The following is a 17,780-nucleotide window of genomic DNA, read 5'->3' as shown; positions in this document are numbered from 1 at the left end:
TGTTATCAGGAAATGCTGTCATCACACCATGCACCTGAACCATCTATTCCAGCAGAATCAGAATGTAATGCCCAGTCTGGAGAGGCGGGGGAACAGAGGCAGATGGACACACACATACCCAAAACACCAACTAGACAACAGCTATAAACTAAGCACCAGCTGTCCTCGTCCTTGACTAACCTTGTTATTTAGCTGATATACTGGCATCCCTTCCCAAGTTTCCTCTCCTTCGGTGCATCTGTACGTACTTTGAGATGCAGCTCTTTACAGACTGTGAGAAAGTAATTTTTTTTGGTCTATCAATCAGACATTTCATATTAACCTAAAGTAGTCATAAACTCTAATCTGGCTTTAAATTAAATACAAATCAGCCACAGGGCAAACAAAAGACCATTTTGTAATGCCTTAATTATGACCTCTGCCATTACAAGCTTTATGACACTTGTTATATGTTCACTGGGGGGAGAAAGGTTTACCATCTGAAAAACTAATGGTATCTTATCAGCAATTACTCTTAACCTTTTCTGAAAACAGACAGTATTTTCCTAAAAGATAATCTCACACTTCACTGGCAAAGCAATCTCCTAAACTCTTACCTTTCGAACCTCCAAGTTCAAAATCTCCTATTGTGTAGTAACTAGAACCACTTTAAAATCAACAAATCATTTAAAACTGATTAACTGGAGAAGTTAGTTGTATTCACATTTTCAACACAGCTTAGTCATAAAGATGCTAGTTTACAAAAATAGTCACAATGAAGTTTTCAACATGATGGTCAGGGAAGTTTATTTTGAGAATTCTCATGTCTTTATTTTTCCTGCAACATGTTCTGGCTCCTTGATCTCTTTTAAAGTAGCTATTAAATAAAGCACAAAATTGTTGGGTTTTAATTCCTTTTAAGTTCAGAGGAGGATTCAAAACTGTATGATTCTGAAGCTAATTCCTAGCAGAAAGCAAAAATCAGTATGTGTTCGAAGTTGAAAACTTGGCCATTATGTTTCTTTGCTCAGAGGAATCTACATATACAGACCTTGCATTATCATTCTAAGAGTTTTTTTCTTGGCACTTAAAACACAGAATAAATAATATGCAGAAGAAATAAAGCTACATTAACCTTTTAAATATTACAGAACAAAAAATCCCATTCTTTTTCTTCTCTTGTACCAAACAATTGGCATGGAAGTACTGCAATCACAAGGATGACTTCACATAAAGTAATAAAGGTTTGACCACCAGTGAGGGGGGGTCATTGACTAGAAAGGCTGCCTGGACAGCTCTGTCTTTAAAGCTATTAAAAATGCAATAGACAAGGCCTTGAGTAGCCCATTTGAGCCAAAACTTGCTCGGAGGAGTGAATTGGAATAGAGACCTCCCTACCTCAGGAATTTAGGAATTCTGGTTATTGAACAAGCAAAGGTTAGAAGTTTTCACTGCCAAGTTGCAACTTTGTTGTCTCAATTTGAGGGGACTGAGACTTAATCCTTTAGTACTACAGATACTATCTTGCACAGTTGTAATGTCAATGAAAGTCCTTGCCCACGCAATCAAAGTTTCCTACTGAGCCTTAATTTTGAAGACACAGCTTTTCCAAGCTTTTATTTCTTCCTAAAATTTAAACCTGCTGGTAACAAACCAATGGAAACAACACGTTCTAAATGCTGACATAAGCATTTATTTTATTACATAAGAAAATAATGCTTGTCAGCTAGGTTGCCAGTGAGAGATGTTAGTTAAAACTAATCACAGATTGACCTGGAATGCATCCAGACATCATTAGCCAGTTAGTATTCATATTACGCAGCATGTGAAGATAAAACAAAACCACTCAAGTCAGAATTCTTGATCTAATTCCAACACTCATTTTCTGCCTCAAGGTACTACAGTGAGTGAGAAAAAAGCCTAACTGATGAATACAGCCTCTGCAAGCTCTGTCAACTACCCATCCTTTGCTATGTTGACAAACTACCAGTTCACTCTTTCCAGACAAAGCAGCCAGCATCGTTCTCCATTCTCACCAAGACCCAGATCTGCTGAGCATAATAACTGAGATCATTAACTATACAAGTTTTAAATATAAGACACACATTTAAATGGCAATTTCTTTTTTATTTAAAAAAAACTGCAAAGCCAGCTAATGAGAACAGCAAGCTCTTAAACAGGAATGCCTGCAAACATATGAAACCAAATAAAACCTGAAAAGTTTACACAAAAAAGAAACAAAAAAAAAAAATTAATTTTATTATGCTAACCTCAGTAGGAAGTGTCATTTACTAATGCAGGTAGCACTGAAAATCTTCTATTTGAACCGTTTGTGTGGTCAGTCAACCAGCACTTACGTTTTTATTTGATGCAAAGACATAAGACTGGAATTAATCTAAAAAAAAAAACCCAAAGCATTACAACTCCATCCTTTTATACCTTGATGTAAGACATTCAATGTCCTACAGGTATTTCAACCAAGAGCTAAACAACTGAACTGGGTATTATTTACAACCGTTGATGGAAACTGTTTTGCATCTTCCAGTAATTAAAAGTTAAAATAACTGTCAATACTGTCAAACCGAGAATGTGTTATTAGAGCATCTTTTCCTCCTTTACAGCAAACTCAACTTAACTTTCCGTGGACCAATGGGCCTATCATTCAGTTCATTAATAGCAGCCATAGCTTCCTCATAGTTTGTCATAGCAACAATGGCATCACCAGAAGGTAATCCTTGTTCATTGTACTGCACAGAAACTGACTCCGGTATCACTCTATAGCCATAGAAAAAATCCAGAATCTCATTAGGAGTAGCCTTAAAAGGTAAATTTTTCAACAGAATAGGAACAACACGTTCAGAACCACCACTGAAATTTGGATCTGGCATAAATCTTCCTTCAGGAAAATTTCCCATTTTATTATTCCCAAACTCCATTCTGCCAAAAGGTTCACTGTCACCACCAAAATCCATGAGGGGTGGTGGACCCCTAAAATCCTTAGGAGGGCACATGAAGTCCTCAGGGGGATGTCTAAATTCAGAATGATGCCTGAAGTTCCCAGGGGGACCAAAAGAATGCATGGGTGGCCCTTGTGGTGGCCCAGATGGTGAACCAACTGGACGGGAGAGGTCACCTCTGTCATACAGATGTGAATGACCATGCATTTCATTTGGTGCAGATAATGATGCAGCGACACCAAACTTCTGCATCTGATCTTGAGATATAAGTCTTATTAACACTTCTGTTCCCAAAAATGTTTGACGGTTTAAATTTTCTGCTTTCATAGCTTGTTCTTCAGATTTAAACTTCACTAGTGCTTCTCCCAGTCCAACTCCTTTTTCATCATAAAGCAAGTAAATATCATCTTCGTCAATATCAAATCTTGAAAAGAACTTCTGCACTTCAATTTTTGACACATCAAATGGAAAATTCCTTATATAAACACAATTCTTAGGGCTGGAATGACCTTCCCGGTAACTTTTTTCTGATATGGCCTGTCCAAGATGATCTCTGTCCGGTGATCTTTTCCTCTCACAAGAGTCAATTATTTTCAACATTGACTTTCTTGAAATTGGAAAAATGTACACAGGACGATTGAGAAGAACCTTTCTATGACATTCCAAAGCAGCCTGATATTCTCTCTCACTCCTGAACACCACAAAGGCATCTCTAGTCCTTTTCTGATGCTTATCTGTTAGAATCTTAATCTGTTTGCTGTGTATATCCAGTTCAGGAAAAAAATCTCTCAAATCTCTCTTTTCCACATTAAAAGATAGATTTCTTAAGTGTATGTAATATTCCTGGCTAGGAGATGAACGAGAATGTGTTCTTTGTCTCCTTGGTGATCTTGAACGAGAATGCTTCCTTGAATGCATGTAGCCCGAACTTCTCGGAGAATGGTCTTCACACAAAAAGTCATCCATTTCATCTGGCACGTCTATCCGCCCACCGCATTCCATCCACCGTTCCTCTGTTGTTGGACTGATTTCTATAAACCTCTGACCCATGTATTGTCTGTGACGTTTAAGTCCTTCTAAGGCGTCACCGGGTGTAGCACATCTTACCAAGCAATCACCATTGTTTAAACCATTGCGGTGCTTTATCAGAATCACTCCATCCACACGAATCCCCGAAAGGAAAGCACGTACTTCCACTTCTGTTGCAGAGTAAGGTATACCACGTAGAAAGAGGTAACGATCATCTGGGTTAAACGGGTGGCAATCCTTTCTTAACTGATAGTTTGACTTAGGTATACCCATATCACCGTATCTTGTACCGTTGGTATGGAAACCAGCCTCCAGGCGATTTGGTGGCCCGTAACTAGGTTTTCTTATTCCTTTTGGGGAAGCTGTAACTAAGTGTGGTATATCTCCAATACTTGATGCACTAGAACCATTAGTACCTGTTCTTCTAGAGCCAGACATAGTTTCGCGTCCCCCACGGTCAAATCGTTTCCGGCTCATTTCTATGGTACTCTGCATCTCTGCCTTGCTGCTGAGAAAGAGCTCTATGCGCGAGTCCTTGATAAACCCTCCCGAACAGCTCATGGCACGCCGTGCATCTTCATCTGTGGCAAATATAATAAAAGCCTCCCCAATCTCTCCTCCAATAATATGCACACCTCCATCGGGAATATTCAATCCCAAGAAGAAACGACGAATATCTGGAGGACCCGCAACAACAGGAAGCCCCTGTAAACGGATGACTACAGCCATGCTGAGCTCAACCCACAGCAAAAATCACCTGCAGACAAAAAGGTACACATGATAGCACGTCTTTAGTACTCAGCTATTACAGTATCTTATCACTTAAGCTAGAGCCTTTTTAATGAATGCCCTTGTCTCATCAAGAGAGAAGGTATGAAAAAACCCACAAGTTCACTGGAACAAGATTAAAACAATTCACTGAATGTTGATTAGTCAGAACAATTAGCTACTCCACCGGCACTCGTGCACAAATCTATCAATATTCCCTACCCTGAGGGCAACAAAATCCACCTAAGCCACTCCTCACCATCCACAATACCTAAAGAACACCTCAAGTCTTTCACGGCATGGTTACTATATGCCAGAGATCTCTGCCTACTCCTAAGGAACAAAAAAAATCCGGTTTACTTTTGAACAGGACACTAATTGATAAAAGGAGAAAAGAAAAAGAATAACTATGTCACTGGAAAATGAAGTAACTCACAAACAGTGATGACTTTACTGCTTTGACAAGTTGCTCTACCCAGTGATCAGTTCTGTTCTATAATGTATGTTTTCTCAGCATTCAAAAATGTTGTCTCTTTGGTGTAGTCAGAGTATTAACTGCAGTGGCCACAAGCGTATCCTAGTTGCCAGCCACAAGTCTGTGAGGAAAAAAGGCTGTGTATGATCTTGTCACAATACTCAGTGAGAAGTGTTAAGCTTTTGACAGCTTACCTGTTTCTGCTTTGGAGACCTGATAAATTCTGTAAAATCAACTTAACTGTGGAAAGAAAACGAAACATAATTAATGGCTGATACCTGTACTTTGCTTTACACACTGTGCTACACTGCTGCAGCCCATCCATAGCAGTGGCTAATACTAAAGCCAAGCATGTTATGAACCCATGTGAAGAACTCCTTCCATGTTCCAAGATGCCATGCACCATATCTTTCTGTTTCCATTTTAGAAGCAAAAGAAATTCATAAGTTAAGTTGACTTCAGGAAACGATGAAAATACGATGAGATTACTTGGTCATCAATTGTGCCACACTGAACTGTTGCAATGAAACAGACTGACAGTGTATCGAGGGAACAGTTCTCAACTGAGTTCTTGGAAGGTGCTTAGGTCCATCTCAGGATTACATGACATGTCCATTCTTCTGAAATCCACCTGGATTCAAACTTCACAAGAGTATGCTACTCACCAGTCCAGCACTGCACTTAACATACGCAGTGAAGCCCATCAAATGAAAGCAAAAATATCCAACAAGGAGAAACTTCAGAATGTACCTGAATTTACAAAGCCAACTTCAGTATTTTCCCTAAATCCTTACTCTACTGCCTTTCAAACATAAGAACAAGAAAACCTTGAATACACTGACTTAACATACCCTGATTTTCAACATTTTCCAACATCACGCAATAAATAGGACAATATTCTCAGAACAAACACAAGTCTCTGTAGCAAATGACTGCATCCCTTTAAAACAAACACAACAGCCCAATGCTCTGAGCATTTGCAAACACTCCTACAAAGCTTGCTCTATAAAGCACTAGATCCTGATGACAAGTTACCTACCAATAACCATTACTGCCACTCCACCTGAACATAGCAAAACAAGAGCAAAGCCCAAATTCTGTCACTAACAGACTCCATGTCACTTCTGCACCAATACTCCATAAGCACAACAAACCGACAACAACTGCCCATTTACAAACTTCACTGATGACCATCTGTTCTGTGCGCTTTTGCGGTGAGTCGACCCCAGCAGCCAAGCACCCACACAGCTGATTGTTCACTCCTCCTCCCATCAGTGGGATGGGAAAGAACAAAGTCGAGAAAACTTGTGGGTCAAGGTAAAGAGTTTCATTGGTGGAAAGAAAAACACAAAACAAAGAAAATCACTCACCACCTCCCACAGTCTGACTGATGTCCAGCCTTCCTCCAAATAACAACTGCCTTGAGAGCCAAGATAGAAACCAAAACCATTAAAATACTTCTTCCTCTACCTCCATTTTTGTTGCCCGGCATGATGTTACATGTCACAGATATCCCTTTGGTGAGTTTGGGTCAGCTGTCCCAGCCATGTTCCCTCCCAGCTTCTCACCTACTCTGAGCACACTCACTGCAGGAACAGAGTAGGGAACATCGATAAAGCCTTGAGACTGTGCAAGCGCTGTTCAGCCACAGCCAAAACACGGATGTGTTGTCAACATTCCTTTAGCCACAAATCCAAACAACTGTATGGGCTGCTGTGAAGAACGTTAACTCCGTCCCAGCCAGACCCAGAACACTTTACAACGTGTCTTCTCAACAGATGCAATGACAGTGCCAAAAAAAGCATGGAGAATTCAAGGGCAGAATTTTCATACAGCACCTTCATGTCTTGAAAAAGCAAATCCGCTGCCCTGCTACTTCATGATGTATTTAATCTGTAGTACTTCTGGATTCACAACTCCCGTTTTCTTATCCCAATTTTTAAACATCATTCACAACAGCTCTCCTCCATAATTCTTCGGTGATAGACAGCAAGTTCTCCACGATGAACCAGGGATACAATACACAACCTTCAGTGGTGAAAACCAGACCAGTGGTTCCAGATCACAATGGGATCTCTAACAAGTCCATAAACAAATGCAAGTTCAGATAATAGCTCTTACTGACTGTCTAGTAAATCATCACACATGGATAGAAAGCACAGACAAGCCATCCAAATTTAAAGTGCATAACCAAAAAGATTTGACTTGTCATGAAAGTAAGAGCAATTCATTAACTGAACAAGGACTTCAGAAAGCAAGGATTTGGAGAATAAATAACTTCATGCCACAGCTTAAAAGCACAGAAGTGTACAGTTTTATGAAATTTTATATATGAGCAAAATTGGCTAGAAAACAGTACAATACCTATTCTTCCACAGTCTCAGGAAATTCCAAACATTAAAGCCATTAAAGTAATCCACAATTTATAAACGCGGTAGGAAACTAAGTCTGCACTAGACTAGGATTTTTATCATAACACTGAAAGATTACACACAGACTGCAAGCTAGAAAGAACACCCACAGAAACACCTCGTCTACGAAACTGGACCAGTACAGAATAATCAGCGGAACAGGGGAAGGTTTCTTATTTTGTTCTTCAAAATAAGCCTCAATAGAGGAAGCAGGCTGCTGCGAATAGCAGTTTGCACAGTGCGGAAGGAAAACATGAGTGAGCTCTGCAGCTGGCTCCGCTACACAGTGGAAGGTAGCACGGAACCGCTTCCCAGCAAGTCCGCCCGCCGGCCCCGGCGCTGCTGGAGAGACCCGCGGCGGGCGGCAGGGCCGGGCACGGCCGGGGGGCACGGGGCGAGGGGAGGGCGCCCCGCGCCACACGCGCTGCGGACCGCCAGAGCCACCGCTGCTGCTCCCCCGCGGAGAGGCCCATCTGCTTCCCGACACCGGGACAGGGCTGGGGGAAGCACCGGGAGCAGGGAAGTGGGGTGGGAAGCCCAGGGACACCAGAAGGCCGGGGCACACGGAGCGGCCGCGCAGCGGTTCCGCGAGGGTCGGGTAACCGAGAACCGGCAAACTTCGCGCCGCCCTCGGCCACACTCCGCACCCAGGGGAGACGTGCTCTGTCCCTCACGCCATCCATCCACGCACCCACCGGACACGCCGCTCAGCGAGCGCCGCAGCTCCCGGCACGGCTCCGCCAAGATGGCGCCGCCTCCACTGCCCCCCCCAACGCTGAGGGGAAGCTGCGCGAGCGCGAGCGCGGACCTGCGCGCGCACCCTCCGGGCGGGGCGACCCCGCCCCCTCCGCTGCAGTGCGCGGGCGCGAGCCGCGCCGCAGGCAGTGCGCATGCGCTCCCTGCCTCAGTAGATCTGAGGGAGCTGTGTAATAACAGAGCGGTTAGATTGTAGCTATGCGTAGAGATAGACCTTCACCGTGACAGATCTGTATGTAGAGATCCGTCACACGGTGACCGAGCGCCGCTGCCGCTCTGTGCGCTGCGCTCAGGCTCGTTCCCGTCGGTGCCGGCCCGTGCCGAGATCAGACGCCGCTCAGGGCCGCGGGTCCGACCCCTTGGCCCGGTTTGGAACGCGGCTCGGGGCCGGCTCCGGCCTGGGCTCTGAGAGGAGGGGAGGACAAGGATGCACGAATGGAGGAGAAGGAGGAAAGGTTCAAGATTAAGTAAAGGGAAAGGCAGAGGCAGAGTCCCTTGGTTGTGCAAGCGAGGTATATTTATCCTAATGTTTATCCTACCTGCCTTCCCTGACTTTACGTTCTCCCGTCTTTTTGTGCATATCCTGTACATGTCTGTTCCATTTTACGTAGGAAAAAAAACCCTGTACTATTTATGATAGATTCACCTCGGAATGTTGCCGGCTTTAGGAGCTCTCTCAACACAGATAGAGTCTTGTTTAGAAAAAAGATATTGTTTATTCTGTGCGGGGTACAAGGTGGAGGTTTTCACAAATCAAGCACACCAGTAAAACAGTTACGTGTTTACGCAGTCAAATTTACATGAACCTGAGCCTGGAGACAGGTAATTCTACTTCAAAACATAAACTCAACCTTTTAACAGTTGTCGAGCCAACAAAATAAATCTAGTGACAAATAAAACATGTAATGTCGAAAATCATAATAGTTAGGCAATTAGCACACAGGAGAGTGACAATAAGAAATAACTAAAATCCAGGACATGGTGTATTGCAAAGTTTTGGTAAGGGAATGAGGCAAAAGGCAACAGGCAGAAACAGGCACAGAAAGTTCCACCTGAGCATGAAGAACTTGACTGTGCGGGTGCACTGGAACAGGCTGCTCAGAGAGGTTGTGGAGTCTCCCTCACTGGAGATATTCAAGAGCTCTCTGGTCATAATCCTGTGCCGTGTGCTCTGGGATGGCCCTGCTTGAGCAGGGAGGTTGCACCAGATGACCCACTGTGGTCCTTTCCAACCGGACTCATTCTGTGCTTCTGTGGGTTGTGAACAAGAGTGTGACAAAGGTGTAAAAGGTAAAGGGGAGTAACACTGGCTGAGCATCCATTGCTCTAGACATTTTGTGTTTTCACCTTGTTACCCCTTCCCTGTCTGGGGAGAAATTACAAACACGTGTTCCATTGGGATGATACATTGTGCATCAGTTCTAGAGACGAGGTACTGGCAAATGCAAAACTGGCCACGGTGTCCTCTCGTTTCTCGCTCCTGTCTCGCACACGACGAACGAAACTCTCATTACACCAAACACACAAACTCGGGCTAGTGCACCCTCCCCCGCCCCGCCCCGCCGCGGACCCTTCGCGTGTTGCGGCGGCGGGCCCCCGGCGCTCGCCGTACCGCGCGGCTCCGCCCAATGGGCGCGCGCGGGCGGGGCGCGCGGTGCCATGGCGACGCGGGGCCGCGGGGCCGCCGCCCCCCTGCTGCTCATGGCGGTGTCGGCGGCGCTGCCCCCCGCCCGCGGCTTCTCCGTTCCGCTGCAGCGCCCCGCCGACTGCGGCGCCGACCGCTACTTCGACAGCTCCCGCCTGGCTTGCGCGCCCTGCGGGGCCCACCAGCGGCAGAGCGCCGGCGGTGAGCGATGGGGGAGGCGGGGCTCGGGCGGCTCCGCGCTGAATCCGCCCCCAGCAGCGGGCAGTGCGCGGTTGGGGTTCCGGCTGTGGCGGTAAAACAGGTCTGGGAAAGCCGTGAAAGGGCCGGGATCCCGCAGAGACCTGAGAGGCCCCAGCACAGCTGTGATGTATCTGAGATCCAGCTCAGAGAAATTACTTTCGACCTTTTTCTAACAATATTTTTTTTTTTCTCTCAAGCATTATATTGTATTTGCATTTTCATCTGTAAAATTCTACAGGACCGTGAATTTATGTTCTCGATCACTTACGTAACTTTAAACTCCTTGTCAGACTTGAATGTCTGAGATACCAAGTGTCAGATCCTCATGCTGTGTCTGTGCTAGTCCAAGTCCTACATGGGAACTTGGAGCACATACAACACAGCCTGACAGTACTAAATGGAAAATACAGATAGCTGGCTGCTTTCCTTAGGGCATAAGGAGGTATTAAAGGGTCCATCTTTCATACAATACACAGTCCAACAAGAGTGGGAGTTCCCTGGTGTGTGTACAAATTTGAGCCTGAGACCCAAGAACCTCTCTCTGCAGGGCTGGTACTTTGTGGAAAGCAGTGATGTGGAGGGCTCTGCTCACAGCTGCTGCGTGGAAGCTGCTCACCTTCACCACCACCACCACCATGGTGTCCTAAAGACTGACCCCATAGTTCACTTACTGGAAAAAAAAATACTATTTGTTTTCAGATCCCCTGAGAATGTGGGTGTCTAGATCCATAGCTCCTTTTTAGGCTGAATCTTCCTCTAAATAAAGGGCTTCAAGGAGAGGAGAATTCCAAGGGGAGGGTCAAGTGTGCAGCAGTGTCTGCAGATCTGACTGGAGCAGTGTAGATAGGTGCTGCTCAGTGCTGTTTGCATCTTGGTTGAATTCCACTTGTGACTGCCCATACCCTCCTTGGCTAGCTCATCAGCCTGGATTCTGCTTTCAGGTGACATCCCTAAAAATCTAGGTATTGTCACTGTGAGTGTCACAACTCAAACTTTTCATTGATCTAATCCAATTGGGCTTTTTCTTCTTTAGAATTAAGTAGAAATGTTTGATCACTTTGACAAATGTTTCTGTACAGCTGGACTCATTAGAATGTAATTTAAAGTTATAAAACTTTCCACAGAATTCAACATTATTTTTGCCTGAACAGTTCAATAAGCTTAAACGATAAAAACAGTTTATTAGTACATATAATCAATTTTGGTTTCCAGTATGTGTTTAAAAGTACAGAGGGAAATTCATGACACTGAGACAGGAAACATTTCTAAAAAAAAAAGTTGTTTAGCACTAGCAGGTGGGCATTATACTGTGCCATGAAAAGAGTGTTTAATTTCATACAAAATGTTAAGTATGTTGTGTTCACTCACTGAAAACCATTCAATATAAAACTTGATCCCCATGCACAATTTTAAAAGCCTTGAGTTGAAAACAGCTTTTCATACAACAGTTATATTTTGAAAAACCTTTTCATAGGAGCACATTTTGGTTTTAGGACTGACTTCAAATTGAAAAAATAAAACCTGTATACAAACATATAATGCTGATGTTGTAGAGAGGAAAGGCTGTGGCAAGATTTAGATAGAGAGATTATATCTCTTACAGACCAACTGGTAAAATTTGGTTTCATTAAAAAACCCTCAAAATACAAATTCTGTATCCCTGTTCCACCCTGGTAGATCAGTCAGCCTTGTAACATTCTCCTAAAACATCTATGTGCAAACTGTAATGGGCATTTTTCAAAAAATGGGTATTTTTTAAAAAGCAAGATGATTTTCATTCACATCTCATTCAAGTGTTTTATGTGTCTATCAAATAATCCATCTTGATCTCTTGAGAGCAATAGTAGTTGTTCTTCATATTCTGTTACAACCAGTCAGTTCTATATAGATTAAAAGTGCATTTGTGTTGTTTTCTTCAGGTAGTTCCTGTGAATGTGAGCCAGGATACAGGATGGTTTCTAGTAATGGGGGGTTCTCTATTACTTGTGAAAAATGCCCAGAAAATATGGTAAGTCTTGTATGTTCCATGTTTGCCATAATGATAGAATACTAATCATAACCATTATGGGGTTTTTAATTTTAAATTTTGTCCTGGCTGCAAGTTATTTTGCATTAATTTAAAATATTTTTACATAATAGTCTTTGATTGGGAATTTCTTAGACCATGCTTATATGCAGTATTTTTTTTCCAATTTAGAGTTGTCTATTTCTATTATTTTGCCTTTTTCATTACAAATTTGACCCCGTGAGAAAATAAGAATTTTTTTAAGTGTTTAAGTTCCTTCCACTACTTTTCTTCTCTGCTTTGTCCTTGTTCAGAGAACACAACTCTGAACAATGTTGAAGATGCTTTTCAGCTCATAGATATCTTAACTGATTATTTATGTAAATACCGTTATTGTGATACTTAGGCTGTATCTTCATAATCCACAATATTTCATCTTCTTACTTCAAAATGAGCTGCTCCTACTATGTTACTTGAATTATAATTATAATTTCATCAGTTCTTCTGACCTTCCTTGACAAATTAAGTTACAATTTTGTGTCATAATCTCAGCATTGATCCAGAGACACCAGGCTAAACAAGATTTTTTCCCACTATAGTCAACAAAGAAATGTATTTTTCCATCAAACCAACTTTTGAGGGTGAAGCCTCAGGAGAGAGGGTGAGCCTCTCTCAGGAGAGCAGCTTACTTGCCTGAGTTAGGTGTTCAGTGGCTAATGGGCTATGTAGGTAATTTCCCTTTTCTTTCCATCTTCTTGCTGTGTTAGACAAAGACTTTGTATCCTTTTGTGTTGTGATCTTTTGCTATTTTTTCCTCTTTCCTGCAATGGTGGCATTTGCCTTTGATCTACTGCCAAGGCTTTTGCAAAGATAAAATGGTCATAGTGGAGAAGGGAGTAACATCAGTAGCACTTGAGGATGAGAGTTGTCTTCATTTTCCTCAGTGGTTTTATCTGTAATGCAGTTACTTCATAGTATAAAATAAGTGTGGATATGAACTGTCTGGGTAGGTACAAAATTCCAAACAATTATATAAGCTGTTTCACTTAGAACTCTTCAATTTCCATTACTTCTATATATTTAAATGCAATTGCAGCATGCAGTTTATATGCAAAATGTCTATGTATGCATTATTATGTTTATTCAATGTATCTTTTTTTAAACATTCTATTTTTCATTTTCCCTGAAGGATGTAAGCTAACAGATTCAGAGGAGCTTAACTTTTTTGTGTGTGTTTGCTAGAAATTACTTTTGCTAGATTGTTTAGCCTTTTTTATCTTTAAAAGCTTCATGGATATTATTGATGTTTTATCTGAACTCATTTTCTATTAACTAAAGGCTGGATAAGGCATTCTTCACAGATACTGGATGATCTCTATATTTTTGAAAATTCTAATGTTTTATATTTTATTTTAGAGCGGAGTTACTCAAGATGGATGGAATTGCATTACTTGCCCCAGAGGCCTGACTTCAAAAGGAAACTGTAAATGCCCCAATAATGAAATACTAGGTAAAAAATGTATTCCAGCTATGAGATGATAGCACTTGTTTTAGATATTTGAGTTTACTAAGATATGCTCTTCTGTTCAGTAAGAAAGAAAATTTTACATATGTTTTCTTATCTAATGTAAAAATTCAACATCGCTCTTGATCTTCTTTGTCATGAAAAACAACAGATAAATCTATACCATTGCTCATTGCAATAAAAACTATTGTGCAAACATTCCATAAATGAATACTGATGTATCACTTCCTTCAAGCTCTTTGGCAATGGATGGAGTCGTTAAAGTTGGAATAAAAACAATGTCAATACAGACTATAAAAACATTACAGTGTTTTGAAGTATAAAGTGCAGTAAAGGAATTGTAACTGTATGAGTAGGTGGGAGAGAACAGGCTGAGCAAATCAAGCAAATGGCTGTGCATTAGTGTCGGTGGATTTCGTGCCTCCCTGAGATAATAGTACCTGTGACTTTCTGAGATGTGCTTCCCTATACCTGTGCTTCTTACTTGATGCTCTCTAGTAGTTGCAGATGATATTCAGTAGACAGAAAAATAATGTTAAATTTAGTGTTAAATGGATTTTTGCTTATTTTGCATGGTAGAAACATAAGAGCAAAGTACAGTTTTCATCAGTTCTGTAAAACATAAAAGCTCTTGGGACCTCTAGTTTTCCTTATTTTCAAAGACCTGAAATGCCTGTAATTCTCTGAATAAATATTACAAATGTCCACTTTAGTTAAATTTCTGACAGAATACATTGGAGAATAAGTGTTTTCCAGATCAATAATTTTAAATTTTCCTAGGAATCTGCAAAACACTGAATACCAGTCTTCTGCCTTAAACTTTGTGAGAGTTACAAAATACATTTCAGGCCTTTATGGTAAAATATTGAGAGCAAAGCTGATTCTGTAATTTGACATGCAGGAAGAACATTAGTACTGTATTTTTTTACGCTCTTTGGATTTTTCTTAATAATTAGATTTGAAATCTCTTGTTCAGATGATGTAGTTGGTGGAAGATGCAGTTTTGAAACTTGGAAATTGTGACATTTCCACGAATCATTTCAGATGAAATGTAATTTTTTTTCCCAGTAATTTGCAAACTTCTTGTTTTGAATTTTTGCTTTGCAGTGAGGCCTTTGTTTGAATCTTATTCAGAATAAACAACAGTGGAACAGCCAAACTAGACATGAAATGTTGCATTTCTCATTTAAAACTAAACTGCATGTGCATACCTATAAGCAGTGCACACAGACGTGCACGAATGTGCATTTGTAGTGGATGTTATTTGCATGTTGTGCTCTTGATTTTTTCAAAATAAACTCTTTGAGTTTATTTTAGATCTGCACAGATGCTGAATTTTTTCACATTTATCTTGAACTGTGGGACACTGCATCAGTTAGTTTTATCAAAGTTGCTTTTCTTTTCTGCTTAGTGGAAAGAAGCCTTGATGGTGTTTTGCTTGATGAAGCATTGTGCATACATTGTAACGAAAGTGAGCAGTCCTTCTCTGCCTCAGATGCATCAGGAAGCAGGTGGGAGCTCTTTCCCTTTTGTGATGATAAATTTAAAAATGTCATGCTAGTTTAAATGGAATATTCCTGAGGAACAGACCATGTCTTTGGGATGACAGTTTTGAAGGCATGGAATTGGAAATCCTCAACCCTGTATCAAACCCACTGTGTTTTGTGCTCACTGTAGTCCTTATATGGCCAGCAGCTTGGTTTTTTGTCTTGCTTTAGTGTGACTAAAAAGCAGGCTCTGGATTGGAAGCAGAAGAGAATTCTTATTCTGATAAACTATTATTTGATTTGTTTTCTACTTCACTGGTAGTAGAAACAAATCAGTAATCACTTTTGAATTTCAGTTCAAACTAGTGAAGTTGCTGATGCTGTTCTGGGCATGCTATGTAATCAGCTTTCTCTGAGGACTAAATATCATACTTAATTACATTTTAAGTGCATTCTTCATGTTTGTGATCCATAGGTGTATAAGATGTGAACAGACATTCATACAAGTAAGCAAGTCTTGTGACTGCAACAGCCCAAACATTCTAGTAAGTAGAAGAATGGTTATTGTACTGAAGTTCAGAAAAAGAAAAGTTATTTTGACAAGTGTATCAATATCTTATTAATATTTTTTTATTCTTGTATTTCTTTCAGACTGGGGGGTTGTGTTTCTTGGCTCATGAAGGTTTACCCCCAAAGGGAGTTGCAGCTGTTCGTTTTGCACAGCTAGTAAGTGTACTTATTCTAAAACACTTTTACGCTTTCTCATTACTTACTTTCAGTAAATATTTCCAATTCCCATTTTTTGTCTGATCCCAGTGATGGCAAGGTCATTTGCATCAAGATAGAGTGCAGGTATGGACACCAAGCAAGCATTGTTATAATGGAGTAAGCTTTTAAAAATTCATGCTGTTTTGGAGACTGAAAAGGGGAAGTAATTTACATTACTTTGATATCAAAACTAGTAGCATGTGATTTACATTACTTTGATATCAAAACTAGTAGCATGTGACCTTTTGTATTAATTGTGCGTATTTAAAGCATACTCTTGTATCAAAAAAACATGCTGAAGAGTCCCTGAGTGCCTCTGGACTTTTTTACTATATAAAATATGTATTTGTGTAAAACATTTGAAAAAAATACAAGGCTTGAGTTTACTGCTTGATCTTAGAGCTTATAGAAGAAAATGGGCACCTATAAAGTTTGAGATTGTCTGCAAAATTGCTGAACTCCTTGAATCAGCTAATGAATGAAAATACGTTCTACTGACAAGCTTGAAGGGGTTTTCATTGTTTTAGTTAATGAACTTTCATTAAATGTGAAATCTGATCAAAGTTAGGACCATTTTCCAGGTAGTTCTGAATTCAGGAAATGCTATGTGGCTAAGAAATGTGTTTTTCTCCTAAATGAGTTGATGTTAAAAGCTACCACTTGAAAGAAAGTGAAAAGCAGTCTTCAGTTTTTCAGATATGAAACATTCATTTGCTCCCTGAAAATGCCATCTTCTAAGTAATATTTTATTGAAAATATGTCTTTTCAGTTGCTTCCAGTATGTATGAAGGCTATGTGTAGTTCAAATGTGAGTAGTTATAAGAAAGAGATTATAAAAAGGAGGAACTAATTAATTTGGCAAATTTGGTCCTAAGTTAGATTTTCCATCAAGTCAACATCTTACCCCTGAAATTGTTAGTACTGCCCTTGTGTGGTAAAGAAAACTTCTACATCACTGAATCCATATTCAAAGCTTAAATAGTTCAGCTCTTTTCCTGTATACTTTGTTTAATTTAGGGAAATGAAAGAAATTATTGCATTATGGTTGTGTTTTGAACTAATAGTGTTAGACTGAGATATTTACAAATGACAGAATGGTCTTAGAAAAAATAATGTAGCATCTTCTAGCTGACATAGTTTTCCGGACTGTTACATTATGTAGGAGTTGTGAACTAAGACAATGAAAAAATTCCTTATTTACAGGGTGTAACACTGGCATCAGCATGGTTTCTGAAAAACCTTCAGTCCTCAGCCTTTGCCTGTTGGGTGAGTTTCACTAATGTTTGCGGTTTGCTTTTTTATACAGAATGGTACTCTATAAAAGCATGCCACTTTTATGTTTGGAACTTACCTTCCTTATTTTTGAAGAATTTTATTTTGAGATGAAAAGAGAAAAGAAATAACTATATATACAGAATGCTTAGAAATATTGAGGGCTAGTCCAAGTTAATGCAAGTCTATAGTGCTGGAATTTTCACAAGATGAATGGTGTTAAAGGAAAAGTCCTTCAATATTCGGTAGTATGTGACCTACTATCCATATATTTGGATATAAATGAGCATATCCAGTATTTACTGGCACCTGCTCTTTGCCTTTTAGTTGGTTTTCAGTTATTCATAACCATGAAACCACCCTTTTTTAGCTTTGTTTTGCTTTCTATATGCAAGTGTTATTTACCATTATGTTGCTCTGGGTGACATTAACCATGGGCTTTGGCAACAGAGTTACAGACACT

At 40.6% G+C, this 17,780-nt stretch overlaps 2 protein-coding genes across 4 annotated transcripts in view; one reads left to right on the top strand and one right to left on the bottom strand.

Annotated features, from left to right (window-relative positions):
• Positions 1-2,085: 2,085 nt before the first annotated feature.
• Positions 2,086-8,386, bottom strand: RBM12B (RNA binding motif protein 12B). Of its 3 annotated transcripts, none has more exons than XM_066565431.1 (3): positions 8,315-8,386; positions 5,403-5,448; positions 2,086-4,722 (listed from the first exon to the last, which is right to left on the bottom strand). In XM_066565431.1, exon 3 carries the CDS (start codon positions 4,692-4,694, stop codon positions 2,595-2,597), a length of 2,100 nt encoding a protein of 699 aa, XP_066421528.1. In that variant the 5' UTR covers positions 4,695-4,722; positions 5,403-5,448; positions 8,315-8,386; the 3' UTR covers positions 2,086-2,594. The 3 variants fall into 3 exon arrangements, with proteins under 3 accessions (XP_066421528.1, XP_066421543.1, XP_066421536.1); XM_066565446.1 differs by having other exon boundaries at positions 8,267-8,315; XM_066565439.1 differs by lacking the exon at positions 8,315-8,386 and having other exon boundaries at positions 5,403-7,407.
• Positions 8,387-10,034: 1,648 nt separating this feature from the next.
• Positions 10,035-17,780, top strand: part of TMEM67 (transmembrane protein 67) — a 31,802-nt gene continuing 24,056 nt past the window's right edge. The window contains exons 1-7 of the mRNA XM_066565418.1: positions 10,035-10,221; positions 12,180-12,268; positions 13,682-13,775; positions 15,202-15,301; positions 15,753-15,822; positions 15,929-16,003; positions 17,249-17,311. Of these exons, the coding sequence (XP_066421515.1) occupies positions 10,035-10,221; positions 12,180-12,268; positions 13,682-13,775; positions 15,202-15,301; positions 15,753-15,822; positions 15,929-16,003; positions 17,249-17,311 (678 nt within the window). The remainder of the gene's footprint in view (positions 10,222-12,179; positions 12,269-13,681; positions 13,776-15,201; positions 15,302-15,752; positions 15,823-15,928; positions 16,004-17,248; positions 17,312-17,780) is intronic.

Source organism: Molothrus aeneus, chromosome 1 (genome assembly GCF_037042795.1).
Source record: "Molothrus aeneus isolate 106 chromosome 1, BPBGC_Maene_1.0, whole genome shotgun sequence".
Taxonomy (NCBI): domain Eukaryota; kingdom Metazoa; phylum Chordata; class Aves; order Passeriformes; family Icteridae; genus Molothrus; species Molothrus aeneus.
The sequence above is the reverse complement of the archived record's forward strand: the minus strand, read 5'-3'. Positions and strand labels throughout refer to the sequence as shown.